General features: G+C 40.4%; 1 protein-coding gene across 1 annotated transcript in view; it reads right to left on the reverse strand.

The window, feature by feature from the left end:
* Window positions 1–20,942, reverse strand: part of LOC307240303 (replication protein A 70 kDa DNA-binding subunit-like) — a 53,204-nt gene that overhangs the window by 21,009 nt on the left and 11,253 nt on the right. Inside the window, exons 6-10 of the mRNA XM_080014046.1 lie at window positions 14,524–14,644; window positions 8,867–8,969; window positions 8,712–8,780; window positions 6,887–7,076; window positions 1,111–1,247 (exon numbers count right to left, since the gene is read on the reverse strand). Of these exons, the coding sequence (XP_079870172.1) occupies window positions 1,111–1,247; window positions 6,887–7,076; window positions 8,712–8,780; window positions 8,867–8,969; window positions 14,524–14,644 (620 nt within the window). The remainder of the gene's footprint in view (window positions 1–1,110; window positions 1,248–6,886; window positions 7,077–8,711; window positions 8,781–8,866; window positions 8,970–14,523; window positions 14,645–20,942) is intronic.

A 20,942-nucleotide genomic window follows, 5' to 3' on the forward strand; every position in this document is an offset into this window, starting at 1 on the left:
ATGTCTGGAATCGTCTGCTTTTTTTTTTTTTTTTAATTGGACAAGGCAATATGAGAGTTATTTTAAGTATTTTGGCTCAGGAGATAGGATTATCCTTTGCATGTTGAATGAGCCTGGAGAATAGCAGTGCCCTTTCGTGCACACTGCAGTTGTACTTGGCATTCTGTCCGGGATATACGACTTTCATCTAAAGCTGACGCCACATTACGCGACGTTATCAATCGTGAGCGACTATGAAAAGATTGAGCAGCGCACATTTAACAACGCGCAGGTTTTCAGTCTCTTCTGCGCACACAGATAACTGCCGCTGCTGTCTTTGAGGTGCATAAATCTAAAAACAGAGAACAGACGGACATAGCTTTGTGGTACTCCGGTACTCGCCGGAATGTATCATCCCATGAGATTCTCGCAAAAGGCAAAATGTCTTGCGATATTTTGACCCCAAAACCAATTTGGATGTCATACAGCTCACTACTGTAGTTGTTTGTGCAGCAAACTTGCAGCCTTGACATACAATAATTAGACAATAGCGGGTCTGACACAAATCTCATGTGTTGTTCCTTCATTCCGGAAGTCCACACTCACCCACTTGCCGCTTTCGTTGGCTTCGCTTTCGTGCAGCCGCACAATCTCATTGGCTGTTGAAAACTGCCATTGCATGCGATTTGAGGCTCTGACACGCACACACCAAATGATTTTGGAAAGACCAAACAACCAAACATGTTTGACTGAATCGTGACCTGGCCGATTGGGATAGCATTGATAAAGAGTTGATTACACTCACACACACACACATATCAATAACAACTACGACTCCTACTACAAGGACTCCGCCCGATCTCAAATCGTTGCTAAATCAGCCTTGAAAATCACGTCATGTGGCCTTAGCTTGAAGTGCTACAGGAGGTCACAGGGTTGAGTTAGCCCAGAGAACCCAATCCAGCAGTTCCGTTTCCCCACAGAACAGGAAATATACACGACATTCTATACATCAACGATGACAAATACACCCACTCAGCGTGTGTGTGTGTGTGTGTGTGTGTGTGTGTGTGTGTGTGTGTGTGTGTGTGTGTGTGTGTGTGTTACAGAGCGAAAGATTATAGTTATTACCTCCTCTCCCCACAGCGTGACTGTCACCACTTTTCCGCTGGTGTCCATTAAGTGTAGGGCTCTCTTAGTGACTTCTCTGCTGGTTTTAGTGATGACAGACGATACCTCCTCAGCACTTTTACACACTCCAATCACATCTGCCGACAAGGGGGTCAAACAAACATGCCTTACTACTATAAAAAGACTTGGCGAGCAGGTAGACACATCAAAGAACAGGCGAAGGAACTGATGAATGGGTGCTGTTTTGAGAGGAGAGCAGGAGAGGGGAGAGGAGGAAGTACCATAGGAGGAGTGGAGGGGACGAGGATAGAGGGGAAGAGTGGAGATGGGACAGCATGAGAGGAGCTTTTAAAAAGCATCCGGAATAGCGTCATACGTACTAAATGTATGCGCCATCGTCCGGTGTACTACAACAACGGATTTTCGCACATACATCAAATACATCATCTTTGTCATGAATCCTCCCTGATCTCCCAGTAATTAAAGTTATTTTATTCTGTTCGCTTATTTGTTTTCATTGTTACTCTCATCTGGTTGTTTTCCTCATGCCATGTCACTAAACTCCATGTCATTTGGATCCACCCAGTCTCTTTTGCCTTGCAGTGACTCCCTTCCCTTCACCTGGTTTACCCCGCCTACAGATCCTTCCCTAATTAGTCCCTCAATTAAAATACAAGTCCACTCCCCTTTGTTCTCTGCCAGATGGTCTTTTGCAATACACTGAGCTTTCCCACAGTTACTACCTTATTACTGTACAGTCCGTCTGATTCTCAGCCTGATTACCTGGACTCTGATTCCCTGGACTGTGATTCCCTGGACTCTGATTCTCTGCCTGTTTCCCTTGACTCTTTTTATCTGCCTGTTCTCCTGGACTCTGATTCTCTGCCTGATTCCCTGGACCATGATTCTCTGCCTGATTTCCTGGACCCTGAATCTCTGTCTGTTTTCCTGGACCCTGATTCCCTGGACCATTATCTCTGCCTGATTCCCTGGACCATGACTCTCTGCCTGATTCCTTGGAATCGGATTCTCTGCCTGATTCACTGGACCATGATTCTCTGCCCGATTCCCTGGATCCTGATTCTCTGCCTTTTCCCTGCCAGGAATGTTTGCCTTCTTGGACTGATCTCTTGGTTAGGACCTCTGCCTGTTTTCTGGAATACACATTGTTGACTTTGACTTCTTACCTGATAGTTTTTGTGTCATTCTTGTGGGTTCTCATCTGTTCTGAGTCATTGACCGTTACAGTGTTGATGATGATGGTTGATGACAACACTGCATAGAAACTTGTCCTCACAATGCATTGTGGGATACGCTTGCGAGTGTTAATCAGTTAGTCAATGTTCTTCGCCATGTACATTTTACGTATAGGAGGAATTTGTTCTGGTGATGTTTGGTGCGTTTCACGACGGACCTTTAGCATTACAATTTTTTATAAAGTCTACATTTCATTTTGAATAAAAATAATAAAATAAAATAAAAAATGAAAAAAAAATATATTTTTATGAAAAGGTAATTGTAAAAAATATTCAAATAGGCAGACAATACAAACAAATTCCAAACAGAAACAGTCACATATTTTAAAAAGCGATATTGTTATGGGTATAAAGGTTGTAAATTATAAATATGAATCATAACTATGTGCTAACTAGCTTATTAAAGTATGTACAGTGTAATACCAGTGTTATTGCAAGTATATTATGGCACAGGTTTGCCTAGTGTGCTGTGGTGGCATACTACAATACTTCACCGAATGTAGTACGTCACCCCGGTTGTTGTCGCATTCTATGGTTTTGGACATACTAAACACTTATTTTCCTTGGGTAAATAGTACACTAGTATGTCTTTTTAGGTGCAGTGATGGCGCAGAAGGAGGAAAAGGAGAGTAGGATGTGAGTAGATGAGAGGGTTGGAGAGGAGAGTCCTTAGCCTCATGGTGCTTTTACTGCCTCCCAAATTGTCTCTTGTTTCATGGTGTGTATGGTGCACCCCTCATCCCTCCTGGATGTAGCTTTACACAAGGTGAATCACGATCAGATCGCAGGCGGGAAGGATCGAAAATGGCCGAACTGTTGACACCCCTTTGATAATGTCAAGTCGTTAGAGTCGGACTGACATAAATGCCAGAACAGGGCTGGCTAACAACTCATCCCACATCCCTAATCACAACAAATGCACTCATTCGTGTTTCTCGTCATTCTCAAAGCCAAAAACACTTCATTCAGGATTACCACACTGGCGTGCAGAGCTTGGAGATGGAGGTATGGAACCTGGCTAATTATAAAAGCTTACCAAGTTGACATGAAAACGCATTGAAAAACAACAACAAATTGAATGACAGAGCTTTAAAGACACACTTTGTCAGTTTGTAATATCCAAAATGTGACACACCGCATACTTTAGGGTCACATTTCGAAATTTTACATTTTAGATTTTTCACAGGATATGAAAGTGTAGGATGTTGGATCAGAGCTTCAAAACAAGGTATTGCTTTCAGGAATCAAGCAAGTATTTTGGAAGCTATGACTAGATTAAGGTTTTGTTTTTGTTGTTTTTGTTACTGTTGCTCCTGCTTTTGTTTATGCTGTTGTTTCAGGGGCAGAATGAAATTTGAAATGACCAGATGACAACAATGTTCTTTCTTTGATGGTATTTCTTTGTAAAGCACATTGTGTTGCCTGGTATGAAATGTGCTTTATAAAATTAAGTGTGACTTGACTTGACCTGGAAACAGAAGTAATGAGAAATCAGGCTTTAAAGTTTTAGAAAAATGTCCAGAATTTTGCAGCACAAAATACATATTTAGAAGCATTTAGGGCTGAATTCCTTCAATGAGATCATGTTGAATGTGATTTTATGAAATAACATTTGAATCATTAAATTATAAAAAGATTGGAAAAATGCATAATTCAGGTTAATCCTTTAATTTTAAGTTATATTATTTTCATTCTAAGTTCATGCTCACTATAGTAGCATGACCCCTGTAACTTCTTAACATTCCCTTTTTCTGCCTCTATTGTTTTTTGACAATGACAGTTTCAAGAAAGTGTCACTTTTCAGATAATGCACATGAAAACCTATCACCAGACAACAACAATTGCACCCCTTTGCCCGCTGTCTCCTGCTGCCTCCCGCTGCCTCCTGCTGCCAGTTCGCCAATATGATTGAGAGCTTCTGCCACCGTGTTCTCATAATCCATAACAAAACATAAATAATATGTTTTCACGGAGAAGTGAAATGTCTTACTTCTGGTGTTTATTTGTTGTTGTTTCTATAAACATTGTTAAGGAAGTGATGTCAGCTTTTCTTCTTCGTGTCATCTGAGGCATTGCAGCACAACATTTTTAGACCATGTGAAGAAGATCCGGTATAGTCTGGGTTAACTTTTAATCTTATCTTATCTTTATTTTATCAAAACGGTTTCACATTCTGGCTTGACATCTCATGTTTGCACCAAAGGGAAGCGTAAGATCGTCTTTAGTGCTCTTCAACAAGTTGGTTAGTGACTTTCTCTCCCTGCGAAATGCTGGTGGATCACATAGCCTTGACTTTTTAATATTTATCTAATATTTAGAAATCAAACTCAGTTTTGAAAATACTTTGAGAGATAACTTGAGGAACATAAATCTGCTATAATCTCATTTTGGACGAAAAAAGGAATTTCCGATGTTTTTCACACACAGCCAACAAACAGTACAGCGCTGCGAAAAGCGCCGGGTTGGGACATGGGATGGTAAAGTAAAGGGTCAAAATATCCCAAAACCCCAAGAAATGGAGATGCAAATGGACTAGGTGCGAGAGATAATTGTGATTGTGCAAAAACATTTGTTCACAAAAATATTTATCTCTCTCTATTTCTAACCATTACCCAGCCCCCCCTCCTCCTCCTCCATCACTGCCCTGCTCCCCAGATCACTTGCTGGGCTCTCTCCACAGGCCTTAATTCCATTATGATTGAGACGATGTCATCCACCTCTGAACTCCATTATCGCCACGGGAACAGGCTGACAGTTCTCATTACCATGTTATAATCCCCCTGTTTGACAAAGGAGAGGGGAGGGAGGGAATAAGGAAAAGACAGAGAAACAGAGAGAGATAGAGTGTGGGGAGAGAACCCCCAGCCTTAGTGTTCTCTGATCTGTCCGGATAGCCCTGGACAGGGGTGAGGTAGGCCTGCTGTTATGACCTTCATTGATGCAGTACTACCCCTCTATCAAAAACGATGTGGGAAGGTGTTTGTGTTTTTGTATCATCTCTATTGCTTTGTTATTGTAATATAGACCTATTTTGGCACTCCGGGTTCAAGAGGATGAACAGAAGATATGACTTAAAATTTCTCTGATTACTTGAATGTGTTACTTTTGGAACAAAAGAGAACAAAAGAGTCCTGTAAAATTATATTGCAAAACTTTAGCTAAAGTAATAAGCATAGTAAAACCACAATTTGTAAGGATTTGTAAATACTCAATATCATCCAATATTATACATATCAAATAATAATAATAATCCAACCATCTTATTTTTACTCTTTGCCTCCTAATATGTCAATTTAGAATGGTTCAGATTCATGCACATATTATGCACATGGGTAAGTACAAATGTAGCCAGTAGGCAAGTGTCTTGAACCCAGCGGTGATTCTGCACGTTCATCTTTTTTGTGCATGAGGCCCAGTGACAGCAATTACAGTAATGCTTACAATCTCATTCACCCATATTCAGAGAAATTACCGGGCAGCCAATGTCACAAGCCTTCATTATCTCCCTAATATGGACAGCAGACTGTGACTGACAATCCACCTAAATAGTCAATTTTCGGACCCAATCCTAACCAAGACCTTCCCAATTTACCTGCCATGGAGATAAGACAGTGACTGGATGCAGAGTGCAAGCACAAGTGCAGAATATCCACATATCCTTGGTGTAGTCCTCGTTTTATCTCCCTTCCATATTGTAAGCCTGAATTAGCTTCCCCTCCAAACGCATTACAAAGTGTTAATTTACTGACTGGCATCAGCCTATCTACTATCATTTAATAATTACCTGTCGATATCTATTTCCTCCCATCATTGGAGCTTGTGCAGTTGACCTGGTGGACTGTTCTGAACCTTAAAAACCATGTTAATGCCAGCTCCCCAAGCCCGTGTCGTGTCCAAGTCCACGTGTCCTCCAGCAAGGCACTTAACCTGCTGACTCTCTGCCAGTGACTTGAAATAGGTTCCATTGAAAATGGTTAACAGGGCTAGCTGGACAACCCTTGTACTATTTGGGTTTATTCAGGTTAAATTGGCATTGGGACACACACGGATAATGTCCACACTGTCCTGACACCTTTGGAAAATATATAAATAAATAATATTCAATATAGCCACATTTGTCTTTATGGAAAGGCAGGCCTCAAACTCACTCTAGATACCCTATCCATCTGGGATATGTGGTGTGGGGATGGTCTGGTTGAGCAGCCACACCTGACCTGGATCTAGGTAAAGGGGATCAGAGTGGCTGCATACCTGTTGCTCGTTGGTTGGTCTAACGAGAAGCAGGTAAAACCGCCATCCCCACGCACACTCAGGAGAGGAGCCCTGTCATGACATGTTCTATCTGCTCCTGGCTAATTCCAACTGGCCCACTCTATACAATAAACGGGTGTGTCTACAACATCGTCTTCTGTGTCTCTGTGCCGGAGGGCCCTCAAAAGGCCACTCGGGTGGCGTGTGGTAGGAGAAACTGCCATCGATAGATAGATTGATGGATGTGCACCCCAAATTAATCTCCTTACCGATGACGGCACCTGTGTCCTTGCTCTCGAGCTCTGCGATGGGAACAAAGCAACAGTGCAGCGCGGGGACGTCCTGGCTGTCATGACAGGGGACGATGCAGGTGTTGGCTTGGAGAGTCATCTCGTAGTCGTTCAGTACTGAGAACTGTCGTTTGGCCGCTTTTATTGAGGCTTTGGATATGTAGTACACCTACGGAGACGGGATGAGGCAAAGTGTGGAATTTAACCTGTTGGTGTGTGTTGGTGTCAAGAAATGCCTGACTTGGCTGATTAGTTAAATGAGTTAAAACTACCCCAAATATAAAAACCCTCTGAGGTTGACGTTATATCGAGACCAGGGGCGGATATTTAATTTCACTGTTGGGGGTACAATACACCGCTTTCCAAATTATTATGTAAGGTGCCGCCAATAGAACTGTTGTATTACATGTATATAGAGGAAACTCTAATAACTACTATATGTACTGGATAATTGATAGGTAAATAACTTAAAGGGTTTTACAGAATGCATGTTATCATGTACAGCAATGGAGCGAACAAAATGCACTCTGGTTACAGTTGTAAATGTGTTTTATACAATTGTAAATTTGTTTTATACAATTGTAAATCTGTTTTATTCTACCGAGTGGTAGAAGTAAAGAAAATGTCTGACACATCCTTTGTTTTAAGTTAACCATTGCAAAGTACCTATTTATTGGTTGTCAGCCACCACTTCCGGAGATCACTCCACAGACACTCGTACCGACGGTTATGTGTGTGGGATTTTGGGGATAGCAGTGGAACCAAACCACTGTGAGACATAAGAGGGGGGGGCGCAATCTTTCGAAACTTAAAAACACATCGTCTATAATTAGCACAAGTCCAGACCCCCCTGTGCCCCCCTGTAATTTATCCCCATGATCGACGCCATCAGTTCTCTAATTTACCAGAAAATGGAGGCTTTGAATGAATCACTCTTTTTTTTCTACCTCCCCTATTCTCTCCAATTTTCCTGCCCTCGCACAGAGGCGAGGGCAGGAAAACTAACGTGATAAGTATTTGGGCTGCTAAGAGCCAGGCACGCCCACTCGCACTTCTGTCAGCAGTCTGTCCAGCAAAGGGAGAAGGATTCATTCCGTTATTTATCTTCTGAGGGCAGAGGGCACAAATTGAATCAGGGCTATGTTGGGAGTCACTGCCAGCAGTTGATACCTGAGCCGGAGGGACTATGAATGTGATGGTGAGGTTAATTGAGTTATTAAGCTCTGCAGGCACAATAGGGCTCGGCGAGAGCCTCGACATGGGTTCTACTGGCCTGTAATCACAGGGGCATCACACAGGCATGTTCGGAGTACATGCACGACAAGGGACCTTTGTCCATTTCTTTACGAAGGAAGGGAAAACACGTAGGTGCCCAACTGGGACACAGAGATGAACAAGCCGCTGGCCGAGGGGTCAAAGGGATCTGCTCTCAGCTTACAACACACATTGTCCAATATTTATTGTCGGGCAACTCTCTGAATGACATAATATTTATTGTAATGTTGCATTTCCATAAAATAAATGAAATTGTAAATGGCACAATGGTACAAAACCAGGTTCCAAGACCAGGTTCTTGTACTAAAAAGTGTACCCAGATCTTCAAGACACTGATTTGTCATTGGAACAGCCGTAGACTCCATAGACTTGTGTTGAACCCAAGCCTTCCTGTCGACTTTCTCGAAATGTCTGGCAGACGCATCAACAAGCAAATTAAATGTAACCTCTTCTGCAACTACACTGTGATGCAGGAAAATTGCGGAGTACCTAAATATAGTCTCTGGAATGCATGGATGTAATCACTCACCTTTCCTTCCTCCACTAGAGGGAAGAACATGTCCACCTCATTGTTAAAAGCTGTGATCCTGATCTCCCCCTGTCAAACAGTGAATTTCAAGTTCTTAAACAGCGTTGCCCTCTTAGCGGAAACGATAATGCAAACATGAATGATGCTCTACTCACGCTCTGGTCCACAATATAAAGGGAAAAGAGTTTTCCTTCCCCTTTGGAATTACTCCAGGTGTGGATATCGCATTTTTTGGTGACACGGCCTTTGATAGTCCACCTGGGGGTACAAACCAAACGGAAGGATGATTGACTCCTTCCATTGGCTGATTGAGTGAGTACATGGCTATGGTACTGGTGATCTTTTTTTTAATGTAGTTTTACGATACAATACGATAATACTTTATTGTCAGATTAAGTCTGAAATTCTTCTTGTATCACAGCAGCTACATTTGCAACATCACAGAAAAGACAAAAATTAAGATACATACATTTAACATAACATTACAATCACGGAAGATGATATTCAAGTCCCTTCAACGTACATTTGATCTAGGATTAACCTCCATGTTTGTGATTGGATTATTGGAGATCGAAATATTGGAGCAGAATTCTTTCTAGAGATTTCATAATCACTGAGGAAATGGAACTTTGGGTAATGGTTTTATATGCAAGGTTTTCCATGACAGAGGGACATTACATGTGTCTACGGAAGCCTGAAAGATTGGCTGCCACACTGGAGCCATCTCAGATGCAAAGTTCTTCAAAAGAAAAGTGCTGCACTCATCCTAGTCCAGCAGCTTTCTTGGTATTTGTACGCCGAAATGTGACAACTTCGACAGTGATGACAATTTCATCTGATATATCAGGTATAATAGTTTTAAGTATATTGGTGCACTTGAGAGAATTATCTAGTGATTCAAATATGGTTAAGAAAGTGTTTCGGTCATTGGCATCCAATTTTGCTTCCGTCAATTTGATTTTCAGCTCTTTTCCGTTCTGTTAAAGTGCTGCAGAATCCTTGTTTTTGAAAGCTACTTTCTTTGTATTTGTAACTAATTGTATGTCCCTACTCACAAAGTATTTATACTGTAATTTGGATAGATTTTAATCTGTTTTGTGGGGACAACCAACTGTATGCAAAAAACTATGCAATCCTTTGTAACTGTACTCATTTCTGCTAGTGAACCCCCATGAAAGATTTGCCAATTTGTCCAATCAAAACAGGATTTCAGTTGTACCCTACTTTAATTTGTCCGTATCGTTATCGCTTTCTTTACTTGCTCCGTTTCCTTATGGAACCAAACAAAAGACGGTGCGTAACAAGAACACGTCCTCATTCACTCTCTTATCACCATTATTATTATTATTATTATTATTATTATTATTTTCATAATAAGTGTTCAGAACCTTATAGTGTAACAAGTGCCCTGAATCAATAGAATATATATTTCTTATGCTCCAGTATGTTCAGTTTTGTTTTCTTCAGATTGATTAGATTTTCTTTTTGTTGACAAGCAGGGAATCTATAAGCAAAACTCAGAGGTCCCAGTTCCAGTTCAAGGTCCACACAAGGTAAAAAAAAAAAAAGGTAAAGAAAACGGCGGTGTACTGGTTTTTTGTCAGACAGCATATGAACTCAGCTCAAGTCGAAGCGCGAACAGAGCTTAACCAAAGGACAATTCCCGAGGAAATTGAACAAGTGTCTTTTAAGGTTCTTCAAAGTACAAAAGAAGAAGAAGAAACAATCAGGCAACTTACGAACAACAACGATTTCCAACTCCTGGATGCATTTAAAAACGTGTTTCTTGTTCTGGTTTTAACAACAGTCAGCCAAGCGCGACAGTTTATGCAACGGTGGGCCTTTTCACCGCACTGATAATTGTGCAGTAGGGGGATATTCATACCGTAACTTTGCCAGCAATTAAATCCCCTATCACAAGAGCAGCTGCTGGCCCAGAGTGAACCCCATTCCCTGCTCAGAATGGATAAGACTGCGACACCAAGCTTTATGGCAGCTAAAAGCCAATTACAGTCTGCTCTAGATGATATTACTTAACACCAGCAGAATGGGATGACTAGACCATACAAAGGCCAGCATAAAGAAGCACATATGCATGTATGCACATACATACTGTATATCCCCACAGAAATAAACATAAGCCCACGTGTACTATCTTTCATATTCTCACTTTATCACTCGCTCTCTCGCTCCCTCTCTCCCTCTTTTTTGTGTGAACGCAAGTGAAGGAACCTTTGCTGAAGTCATCACTTTCCGTGACTGTAGGTAGCCCCTAACTTCAAAGTTAGAACTGTCATCAGTTTATTACAACACCTAGAGGCACAGTTATCTTTTACAGCTTGCAATTTCAAAAGCTTGGCTACATTATCTGAGACCAAGATATGGAGAGCAGGTTCACAGGGTACCTTTCCTCTTATCTGGACCTCGCCCTACCTTCAGATATTTTCCCCCTACCGTTCTTGTCTCCCTTTGTGGCCGGGTTTAAGGTCAAAGAGCCTAATGAAATGATAACAGGAAAAAAAATGCAGTAAAATGAAACCTTGGGGAAGGAAAATAGATTGGGAAGGAGGAAAGAACGGGTTGCGGCCCCCCACCGGGCCAAATAACGGAATCAAAACCTTCAGCAGCAGATCATAAAAAAAAAAAAAAAATCAGCAGTACCTGTAGTTAAAGCACCCCTTTCTGAGGCGAGGGCGGCCATTCCATTTCATTTCCATGCAAATGCACTGGATTACATGCACACATACCAATCCACACACACATATACACAGATCTCCAAACATGTCCCAAAGTGCTACTCAAGAAAAGCAGTAAAAGGGGAACTGGAGTCACAGTATGGAAGGAAATTGTTTGGCTGATGAATGTGCAGCAGAAGTAGTATTTTTAGTCTTGAAAATCAAGTTAAAACCATAGTGGGACCTTCTGTCCCACTATGGTTTTAAGTCTGTACGTCGACCTAATCATGCTGCATATATTATGTGACCGAGGGTAGAAGTCCACCGGACGTGTTGGCGCAGTGTTTGGGAGAGTTGTGGCGTGCCGTAAGTGCACGCTTCCAATTAAACCCATGTTGATCCACTGTGCGCAGCTACCTGAGCCTTTTCCTTAGAAACACAAGATAAAACTACATAGAAATGTTTCTTCTAAAGAGTGCAATCAATTTAAATGTGTTTTATATGAGTCTACATTGTACCAGAGACCTATGCGCTGCTGTCGGATTCGCTTATTGATCAAGACCCGTTTTAAATACAAAGAACAAACACGCTGTGTGTGTGTGTGTGTGTGTGTGTGTGTGTGTGTGTGTGTGTGTGTGTGTGTGTGTGTGTGTGTGTGTGTGTGTGTGTGTGTGTGTGTGTGTGTGTGTGTGTGTGTGTGTGTGTGACTGTGTGGATAGAGGAGACAGGGGTTCAGGTTCATTGGTGGGTTGTTATAATGTGCATAAGTTCATCTGATTGGGGGGGAGGTGTCCAGGATAGTGTGAAAGGAGGGGAGTGAGAGGAGAGAGGGAAGCGAGGAGAGCGCCAGGTGCGAGTGGAAGGAGAGCATGTCTGAAGAGAAGTCTTTGATAAAAAGGGACACGCCCATCCCAGGTCGTTCTTTTCTGACTGGAAACCTCAACCCCAGGGTAGTTGTAGCCTTGTGGCAGGCAATAACAGGGGCTTCTCCTCTGCATGGAGTGCTCCATCTGTGTCTCCTTCATTGTGTCTGTCTGGTTGATCCACCACGCGTCACAGTATAATCAAATTGTGTGTATAAAAATATTTAAATGGCTGTTGTTTCCAATACTCTTCCTCTCTCTACGACAACATTGACGCGTCTGGGAAGCTTCACCAGGCAGCCGATGGAGCCGGTGGAAAACCCCCCTGCACTCCGCGCCTATACGCCGTGCCAACGCGCCGGTGGACTTCTACCATGAGAATGAACAATTGATGACACTGTTAAAATCTGCCATGTTGACTGAAGAATATAAATTATTTTTTAAGCCATAGTTGCAACATTGTTGCTAACTCTTGCTTACTCTAATATTTCTATAGTTGAACTTGACATTGGATCGCAAAAACGATCAATAAAATAAAAATGGCATTGAATGATGAGTTAGGTTAAATTGCTTTTCACACAATTCACATGATTTGACCCAGGAGTTCTGCATACTTAATACAATCTAGGAAAAAAACAAGAACATTTTAGATAATGAACAAGCATGCCATTCAGAACACATTAAATACCTCTGCGTAAACATTCTTGAAAAAGTGTTTGTCTTGCAACACTGTTTTTTAACCTACGTAAGTACTGGACTTAGCCAAACATAGAGATTGTATTAAAGCATTTAACATGAACACATTCAAACACAATTTAAATTAGAGCATTTAACCAGGCTTAATTCTGGCATTACAAAATGAAAATCAAGGACTTTTTTAAGTACTTTGTAAGCACTGTCTTTTTTTATTTTCAAGGACTTCACGCAAATGAGCCAATGAGTTGGAAATAAAAAGTAGGGAACTGTGATACCCAGATTCTAGGCAGCGAAGTGTGGAGGAGGCAGCATGCATGTAAATAATGTCCCAATAGTCTAGAACACTTAAGAACGTAGCCTGTACAAGGGTTTTCCTAACTGCTAAATTAAGGCAGGCCCTGTTTTTTCAGTTTCTTCACTAGGTTCTCAATATGCACTTTAAAAGAGAGCCTGTCATCCACCCAAATACCCAAGGACTTGAAGGATGATACTTATTCAATTGAGTCCCCTCCTGGGGTATGAATGCCAACATGACCTGAGATCGAGTAGCGAGCACTGGAAAAGACCATGAATTTGGTTTAGCATTAAGAACCAACTTTGGACCATATACAGAAGCCTTCGGCTGTTGAAAGGAATCCTGGAGCTCATAAACAGCCTGGCTCAGAGAAGAGGCAACTGAGTAGACTATTGTATCATCGGCAAAGAGAGGTCAGACTACTGTACGTGATTCTGGCCTGATTTTACACTCGCCGACAGGTTTTTTGGAGATCGGCGAGCAAAGCCCGCCGATCTTTAAATTCTGCTTTTATTGTTTATTTTTTTTACAGTGATCAAGAATACAATAAAAAATAAATAATCCAGCATGGTATTGCTTCATTTCCAGTGTCACTTCTCACGTGTCTTTTCATCACAAAACGTAGTTTGGAGACCCGACAGACCCGTTGGGGATTCCTCCTGGTGAGAGATCTTGTGATGTGTGACCCCCTGTCGCCGTTCAGTCATGTAGTGTGCAAACCACAAGACTGCAAGATTCCTGATCACAAGACAGAAAGTTGTGTAGTGTGAACAGTACAGCGATCTGATGATGTCAGATCGCTGTACTGTACTGTTCTGTACTGTACAAGTCGTGTAGTTTGCCCATGGCATTAGCTGTAAGCATGTCCTTCCCAATGTTATTTATAAAAATATAGAATAAGACAGGGGCTAAGCTTAGTGATCTCTATGAAGCTTGACTTGTGCCCTTCTGTATTTGCACACTGGGTTATATCTGCAAAGTACTTCTTGAACCACTCTATAGCCTTGGCACCCATACCGACTGAGTCTGCCCAACAGCAGTTCATGGTCAACAGAATAAAATGCCTTGGCCAGATCAACAAACAGGGCAGCACAGTGCTGCTTTCTGTCCAAAGGATTTTCAAGTACATTTCTGAGGATGAAATTCAAGCACTCTGAGCACCTCAAGTACCTGGTAAGAACCCGGATCTAACATTAACAATTGAAATGTTAATTGAAAGACTTAAATTAAATAAACACATTCAAAATAATGTACATACATGAACACACACAAGTCTTACTTACTTGGTTAGGTATGGGTTGAGGCTTGAGATGGGGAACACTTTAGTTGGAGAGACTTGATGGGGAAATACCGGTGGTGTCTCCTTCACCGAACCTCTACTGGGGCTTTGGCCAGACGAATGGACTGTCAAGAAACACACCACGAACTCTTAGAACAGATATCAGGATGTTCTGTCCTCCCTAAGGAGACCTGCGGCGATTGCTCCAGGGCAGAACTCTCAGTTGTTGCCTTTCTCCTCATCCCAGCTTCACAACCGCTCTTATTAATGTGGTGAGGAGAGCGTCCCTTCTACAGTGAAACGCAGCTCCGTTTCCCCTCGGCAAGCCACAAAATCGACAACTATATGGTGATGATTTCGTCGTTAAATACAACTTCCCCAAATAGACAGAATATGCCCCAAAAGTGCGTACTTCAAGAAAAGGGAAAGGCATAATTAAAAAGATTGGTCTCCACGGTTTAATTTTAATTGTATTTAATGTACTTTCATATACAGTATATACGTAAAATGACACATTGTGTGGAAGTACTGTCCATAATATTTAATTGATATTATTGTTACAACATTAATTCACTGCTCTCTACAAAACCGATCATGCCAATGAACAAAAAAAAAATATTTATTTTAAGCTTTAGGATGTAAACACTGATTATTATTTTATTTTGGGGTTTTTTCAAAACCACCCCAGATGTTCATTCCGGGGCTAATATCAATTTATTTATAGGGATATGAGGAGTTTGGAATAGGAAAAAATATGCTGACCACTTGAATTATGAATGAAATTGCTTGCTTAAACGTTCACTCTCTGGTTTCCAGAAGAAAAGTAAAATGTTAGTTTTAATTTAAAAATCCAATAAGATTACCCATATAAAAATAACTTTAGAAGTAAAGTCAACAATGCTTTCCCTATGTTAATGTGCTGTGCGGAGGGCTGCCACAGGGAAAATGCATTTATTTCACGCAAAAATAAATATAATGGTTTTTTTATGTGACCTTTATGAATTAAAACATAATATAATCTTAATCTCATTGTCTACTATTTATATTAGTATACTTGTCTATACATCTATTATTAATCTCATTGTCATCTACTATTAAAAGTGTCTTTTTGGATGAAATGTTAATTTCCCTGACATAATCTAGGTTGCAAAAGGGTCTATTTTCAAGGTATTCCAGGTACTTACATTTCTGACATAATCTAGGTTGCAAAAGGGTCTATTTTCAAGGTATTTACATTTCTGAGGACACAATTCAAGCACCTCAAGGACCTAGTAAGGTCATCACGTCTCAAGTCAAGTTAAGTCACAAGTCTTTAAATTCCAAGTCCAAGTCGTGTGTCAAGTCATTTATTGTCTGTCAAGTCAAGTTGCAAATCATCAAAACAGAGACTGGCGTTGACTCAAATCCAAGTCACAATAGCTCCAGTTCACATCTCTGGTTAGAATCCTGTTATTTATTCAAGCGCCAAAGCTTTATTTGTAAATTTTCTTACATTTTTTTGTCAATTTCTAACTTGTCATTTTTTTTTTCTCAAGGCATTGCCTTGCTTTTCCCACAATGCACCAGTATAAAATGGATGATCCACCATCAACACTTTTATGACTGGGAGTGTGGAGTGTCTATGGCTGAGAGTGTGTGCGTGTGTTCTGGGCGCACCTGAATGCAAACATGTGTGTGAGTGTGTGCACATGCCACGAGTCCTTGGGGAAATCGCAGATAGAGCAGCTATTTCCGGGCGAGGCGTATTAACATCAATATTCATACACACGCTGCGAAGATAGGAGCTACAGCGATGGAGCTGAGGAAAAAGAGACAGAAGGGCGAGATGACAAGATGGAGAGTGGCAGAGAGAGGAGAGAGCGAAAGTGAGAAAAATTTGCTCAAAAGTTTATAAATGAAATTAAAGAAAATAATATAAAAGGGATAAAAGGTGTTATCACCATTTATTCAGAAATCGAATTTGACTTATTAAGATGAGGGAGGGTTACTGGTATTGATGCCAGTAACCAATACATCTCAAATATTTTCAGGTTTATTTTCCATTATCCTGCCATTTTTTATTTCATTGTGTTAGAGTACATTTTTCAGCTTCATATTGCCTAAATTCTCAGAATTTCTGGTTTATTTACCATTGCGTACAATTAATGTGATCGTGCTTTAGTCTTTTGGCGCCATGCCTCTGGAACAATCTCCCTCTACACATCAAATCACATGGCCACCAGATGAAAACCCGTTTTTATCGGTTAGCCTTTTTATAAAGCATTACCTTCGTTGTTGTTGTTGTCCTCTTCATTTGTATTAATTTGTACTGGTCTTATATCTTATTATGTCTTTTATTTTATTTTATTTTATTTTTCATTTGTTTTCTGTGCCCACTGTCTGGTTTGAAATGTTTCTTAAATTGAGTGTACCTTTATGGTACCTGCAACTTACCTATAGAACACTTTGTACCTGTATGTTTTAAAACATTCTATAAATAGTGCTACAAATAAAGATTTACTCATTTAATCATTTATTCACGTACATACATACTTACTTAATTGCTCACTTGCTCATTTGCTCACTGGCTTACTTACTTACTCATTTGCTCACTTGCTTACTTAATTACTCATTTGCTCACTTGCTTGCTTGCTTACTTACGAATGCCGAGTTCAGACTATGTGATACCGGGCTGATTTTCCATTCCCAGACAGGTTTTTGGAGTTTGAAAACGCGTAATTTCCAGTGTCTATTCTCACGTATGTTTTTGTGTCAAAACGTAGTTTGGAGACCCGACAGACTCGTCAGGGATTCCTCCTGGTGAAAGATCTTGTAATGTGTGAAACCCCTGTCGCCGATCAGTCATTTAGTGTGCAAACCACAAGACTGATGAAGATTCCTGGTCACAAGACAGAAAGTTGTGTAGTGTGAACAGTACAGCGATCTCATGACTTTGAAAGTCATGTAGTGTGCCCGTGGCATTACTTACTAAATTACTTACTAAATTACTTACTCACTTGCATAATAACTTACTTATGTACTTACTTACTCACTCACTCGCTCACTTGCTTAGTTATGTATTTACTTACTTATTTACTTACTCACTTGCTTACTTAATTACTTACTCATTTACATACATACATACTCACTTACTCACCTGCTTACGTATTTACTTGCTTACTTGCTCACTTACTTGCTTGCTTACTTACTTACTTACTAAATGACTTACTTACTTACTCATTTACTCACTTACTTAATTACCTACGTACTTACCTACTTACTTGCTTACTTACATATTTACGTATTTACTTACCTACTCACTTGCTCACTTGTTTACTTACTTACTTACTTGTGTATTTACTTACTTAGTTACTTAGTCACTTGCTTACTTAATTACTTACTTACTCACTTGCTCGCGTATTGTGTCGGATCAGTGCATTTTTGCCGGGAAAAGTGGAAACATTGGAAACAGCGTTAAGAGGAACACATGTGCAACACAAATACATTCAATTGCTGTTGCTTGCCAGTGCCAGCAAAACCAAGTATACAATCTGAAAGCTTCGGTCATGAAGATCAGTACAATCAAATTATTTATCTACAGAACAATTAAATGAAGCGGAAGTCTCCTGGTATTATGTCCTCTTTGTGGTATTCCTGGTCTTAATACTTAAACTCATTTTTGAGTTTTTGAGGTTAAAATGTTGCCATTCTGTTTACTTTTCAATTTTCGGTTTATTTTTTTATTGATTTGTGTCAAAGAAAAAAAAGTTGGCTTATATGTAATGCTTTTTGTCATTAGGTTTGTAGCAAACACTCATTCATGACTCTGGACTTTATCACATAAGTATGGAGTAATCCTCACCTACTGAGAAGAGGATTACAGCCTAGGCATCTGGATTGTGTCCCTCACCGGCCCCAGGGGCCACCAATAAACCTTTGTTCTTCTGTGCACCAAAAAAACCCCGGAACACCCGCTAACATCTGGCATTTGTCATCAGTGGGAAAGGTAAAACCTGGACTTCAGTCCTGGGTCAAATGGCTCTGCAATAGAGATGGGTTTTAATTGGCTCCACCGCCAATCGGCTCTGATGTGAACAGGACAGTCGGGTCACACTTGAACCATGACACACCCCTTTACCGATATGTTCATGACATCAAACGTGACACACCAGAAAAAACTGTCTTTCTCCTGGCAATGGGAAAGGTGTCAGTCGCCTATTTTTAGTGGGTAAACCCACAAATGTTGGTTAGAAATCGGTACAAGTCTGAAAGGCAATCAATCACCAGATGTGAAACCCCTCAACTGACCCAAAGAAGGGCTACAAACCTTAATGTGAACTCGGCCCCTACTCGCCCTGTTTCCTTTTGACATTCAATACACACCTGAAAAGCACCACCCCAGATTCAAAATCTGCACACCCCGTGAGTCATCAGAAAGACTCACATACACACATCGCCCCCCGATTGTCGCTCGCCGAAGCCAGTCAGATTGCAGTACAGTTCACACTACACAACTTTCTGTCTTGTGATCGGGGAGCTTGTAGTTTGCACACAAAATAACTGGGGGTCACACATTACAAGATCTTTCACCAGGAGGAATCCCCACGTTTTGTCACGAAAACACACGTGAGAATTGACACTGGAAAATGCCACAACACCAATACCAGGATTGTTTATTCTTTACTATATTCCTGATCACTGTAAAAAAAAAAAAAAAGAATGAAAGCAGAATTTAAATAAGAATTTTATTAATAACCGAGAGAAGAAAAGTAAAAAAGGTATGTTGTGTGTTTTTGGCTGCTGCTCAGTGCATTCATGTCTCTCCGTCTCACCTTCTCGACTTCTCCACCCCCTCACCCCATGTCTGCTCTCATTGGCTGTAGCTTGTTGAATCACACCTGACTCAATCCCAACACGACCAGATATTAAACCTGCTTGATATCTCGCCGGCGTCGGCAAGCGCTCAGGGAGCGCTCGGATCTCATCGTGAGCAGTTCACACCACACGCTCATCGTGAGCAGAAGTGCGCTATGATCTTCCTCTGATCTGGGACATTTCTCAGCAATCTCCAAAAACCTGTCGGGAGCGGAAAATCAGCCCAGCATCACATAGTCTGAACTCGGCATAACACGTCCAGAGGAGATCTCTAAGATAATTCTGTTTTTAAACAAGAACGGTATCTACATCAGTCATTGATCAAGTCAATCTGTAACCAAGCTATGTTTAAGCTAAAAATGTTTCTATCCAAGTGGACTAAAATCCCATCTTCTACGCCAACGGATGGCGGAGATCCCCACGCCTTGGTTTGAATGTATTTAGTTGATGGACCTTTACTGCCCTCAAGTGGCCATAGACAAGAAGTATCCCCTGACATAAAGTGTCTGACTCATGCAACATGCCTTCTAAATTCTCCAAATTAAGTGTTGTGTTTTAATATCTTTTTATTTTATTAATACAAGTATTAATTTGTACAAGTATTAATTTGTTAAGCCAAGTTGTTATTAACCAATTTTATTCTTCATTGAACATATCATAAGTGCTATGTTAAAAAGTATGCAATGGCTGGATGTTTCCAGCTGAAAACATCATTCCCCAATGATGATTTAATTTCAGGACACAGTCGAATTACTATGTTCAATCACTAGATTGACTTTTATCTGAGAAGAGGGTGAAATGTTTGTGCAAAATAAATACTTAAATAGTGTATGAAATACGATTTTATAAAATTTGAACGGCCACCAGAGCATAGAGCATGATGTCACCTGAGGGACTGGCTTAAAAACACGCATTTGAAACCAAGGAGTCTCAAATTTCCTTTTTGTAACTGTTTCCGGTCCCTCCTGGTCCCTCCATTAAATCCCAATCACACACTCTCTCCACTACTGCCAAATCAGTGATGATTCTATCTTGTTAATGCTTTTCATATCTGTTTTATTGATTTTCTATTATTTAATTCATTATTCTCCATCTCTTTATATGTTATTTTATTTGTAAGTATTTTGGAATAAATAAATGCTTCTTTTATTATTAAGGACGTTGTTTTGTGATATTTCGCTCAAAGTAGTTACTGCCATCCCTGAAAGAGAAATAAACCGCACACTTATGAGACTGATTGACGACACTCAATGACTGATTCACTTATATTAAACACATTAGTTTCCATCAACAAAATAAAATGAGGGTGCCCATAACGAGACAATTATTAATTATTAATTCTTAAATATTAAAGTGGCGTATTAACGCCACAGGTTAATTGCACATTTACCATTTTTTTTAGCTTCAGCTTTCTGGTTCAACTATTTCATTAGTTATTGTATATGACAACATTAGTTTGATATTTTTTTCTTTGTCACTTGTTTATTTAATAATTTATTTTATTTACTGTTTTTCTGTTATTTTTTAGTTATAAAAATATTACTTTATAAATTATATATTTTGTTGTTC

The sequence above is a fragment of the Zeus faber genome, assembly GCF_960531495.2.
Source record: "Zeus faber genome assembly, chromosome: 14".
NCBI classification, from domain to species: domain Eukaryota; kingdom Metazoa; phylum Chordata; class Actinopteri; order Zeiformes; family Zeidae; genus Zeus; species Zeus faber.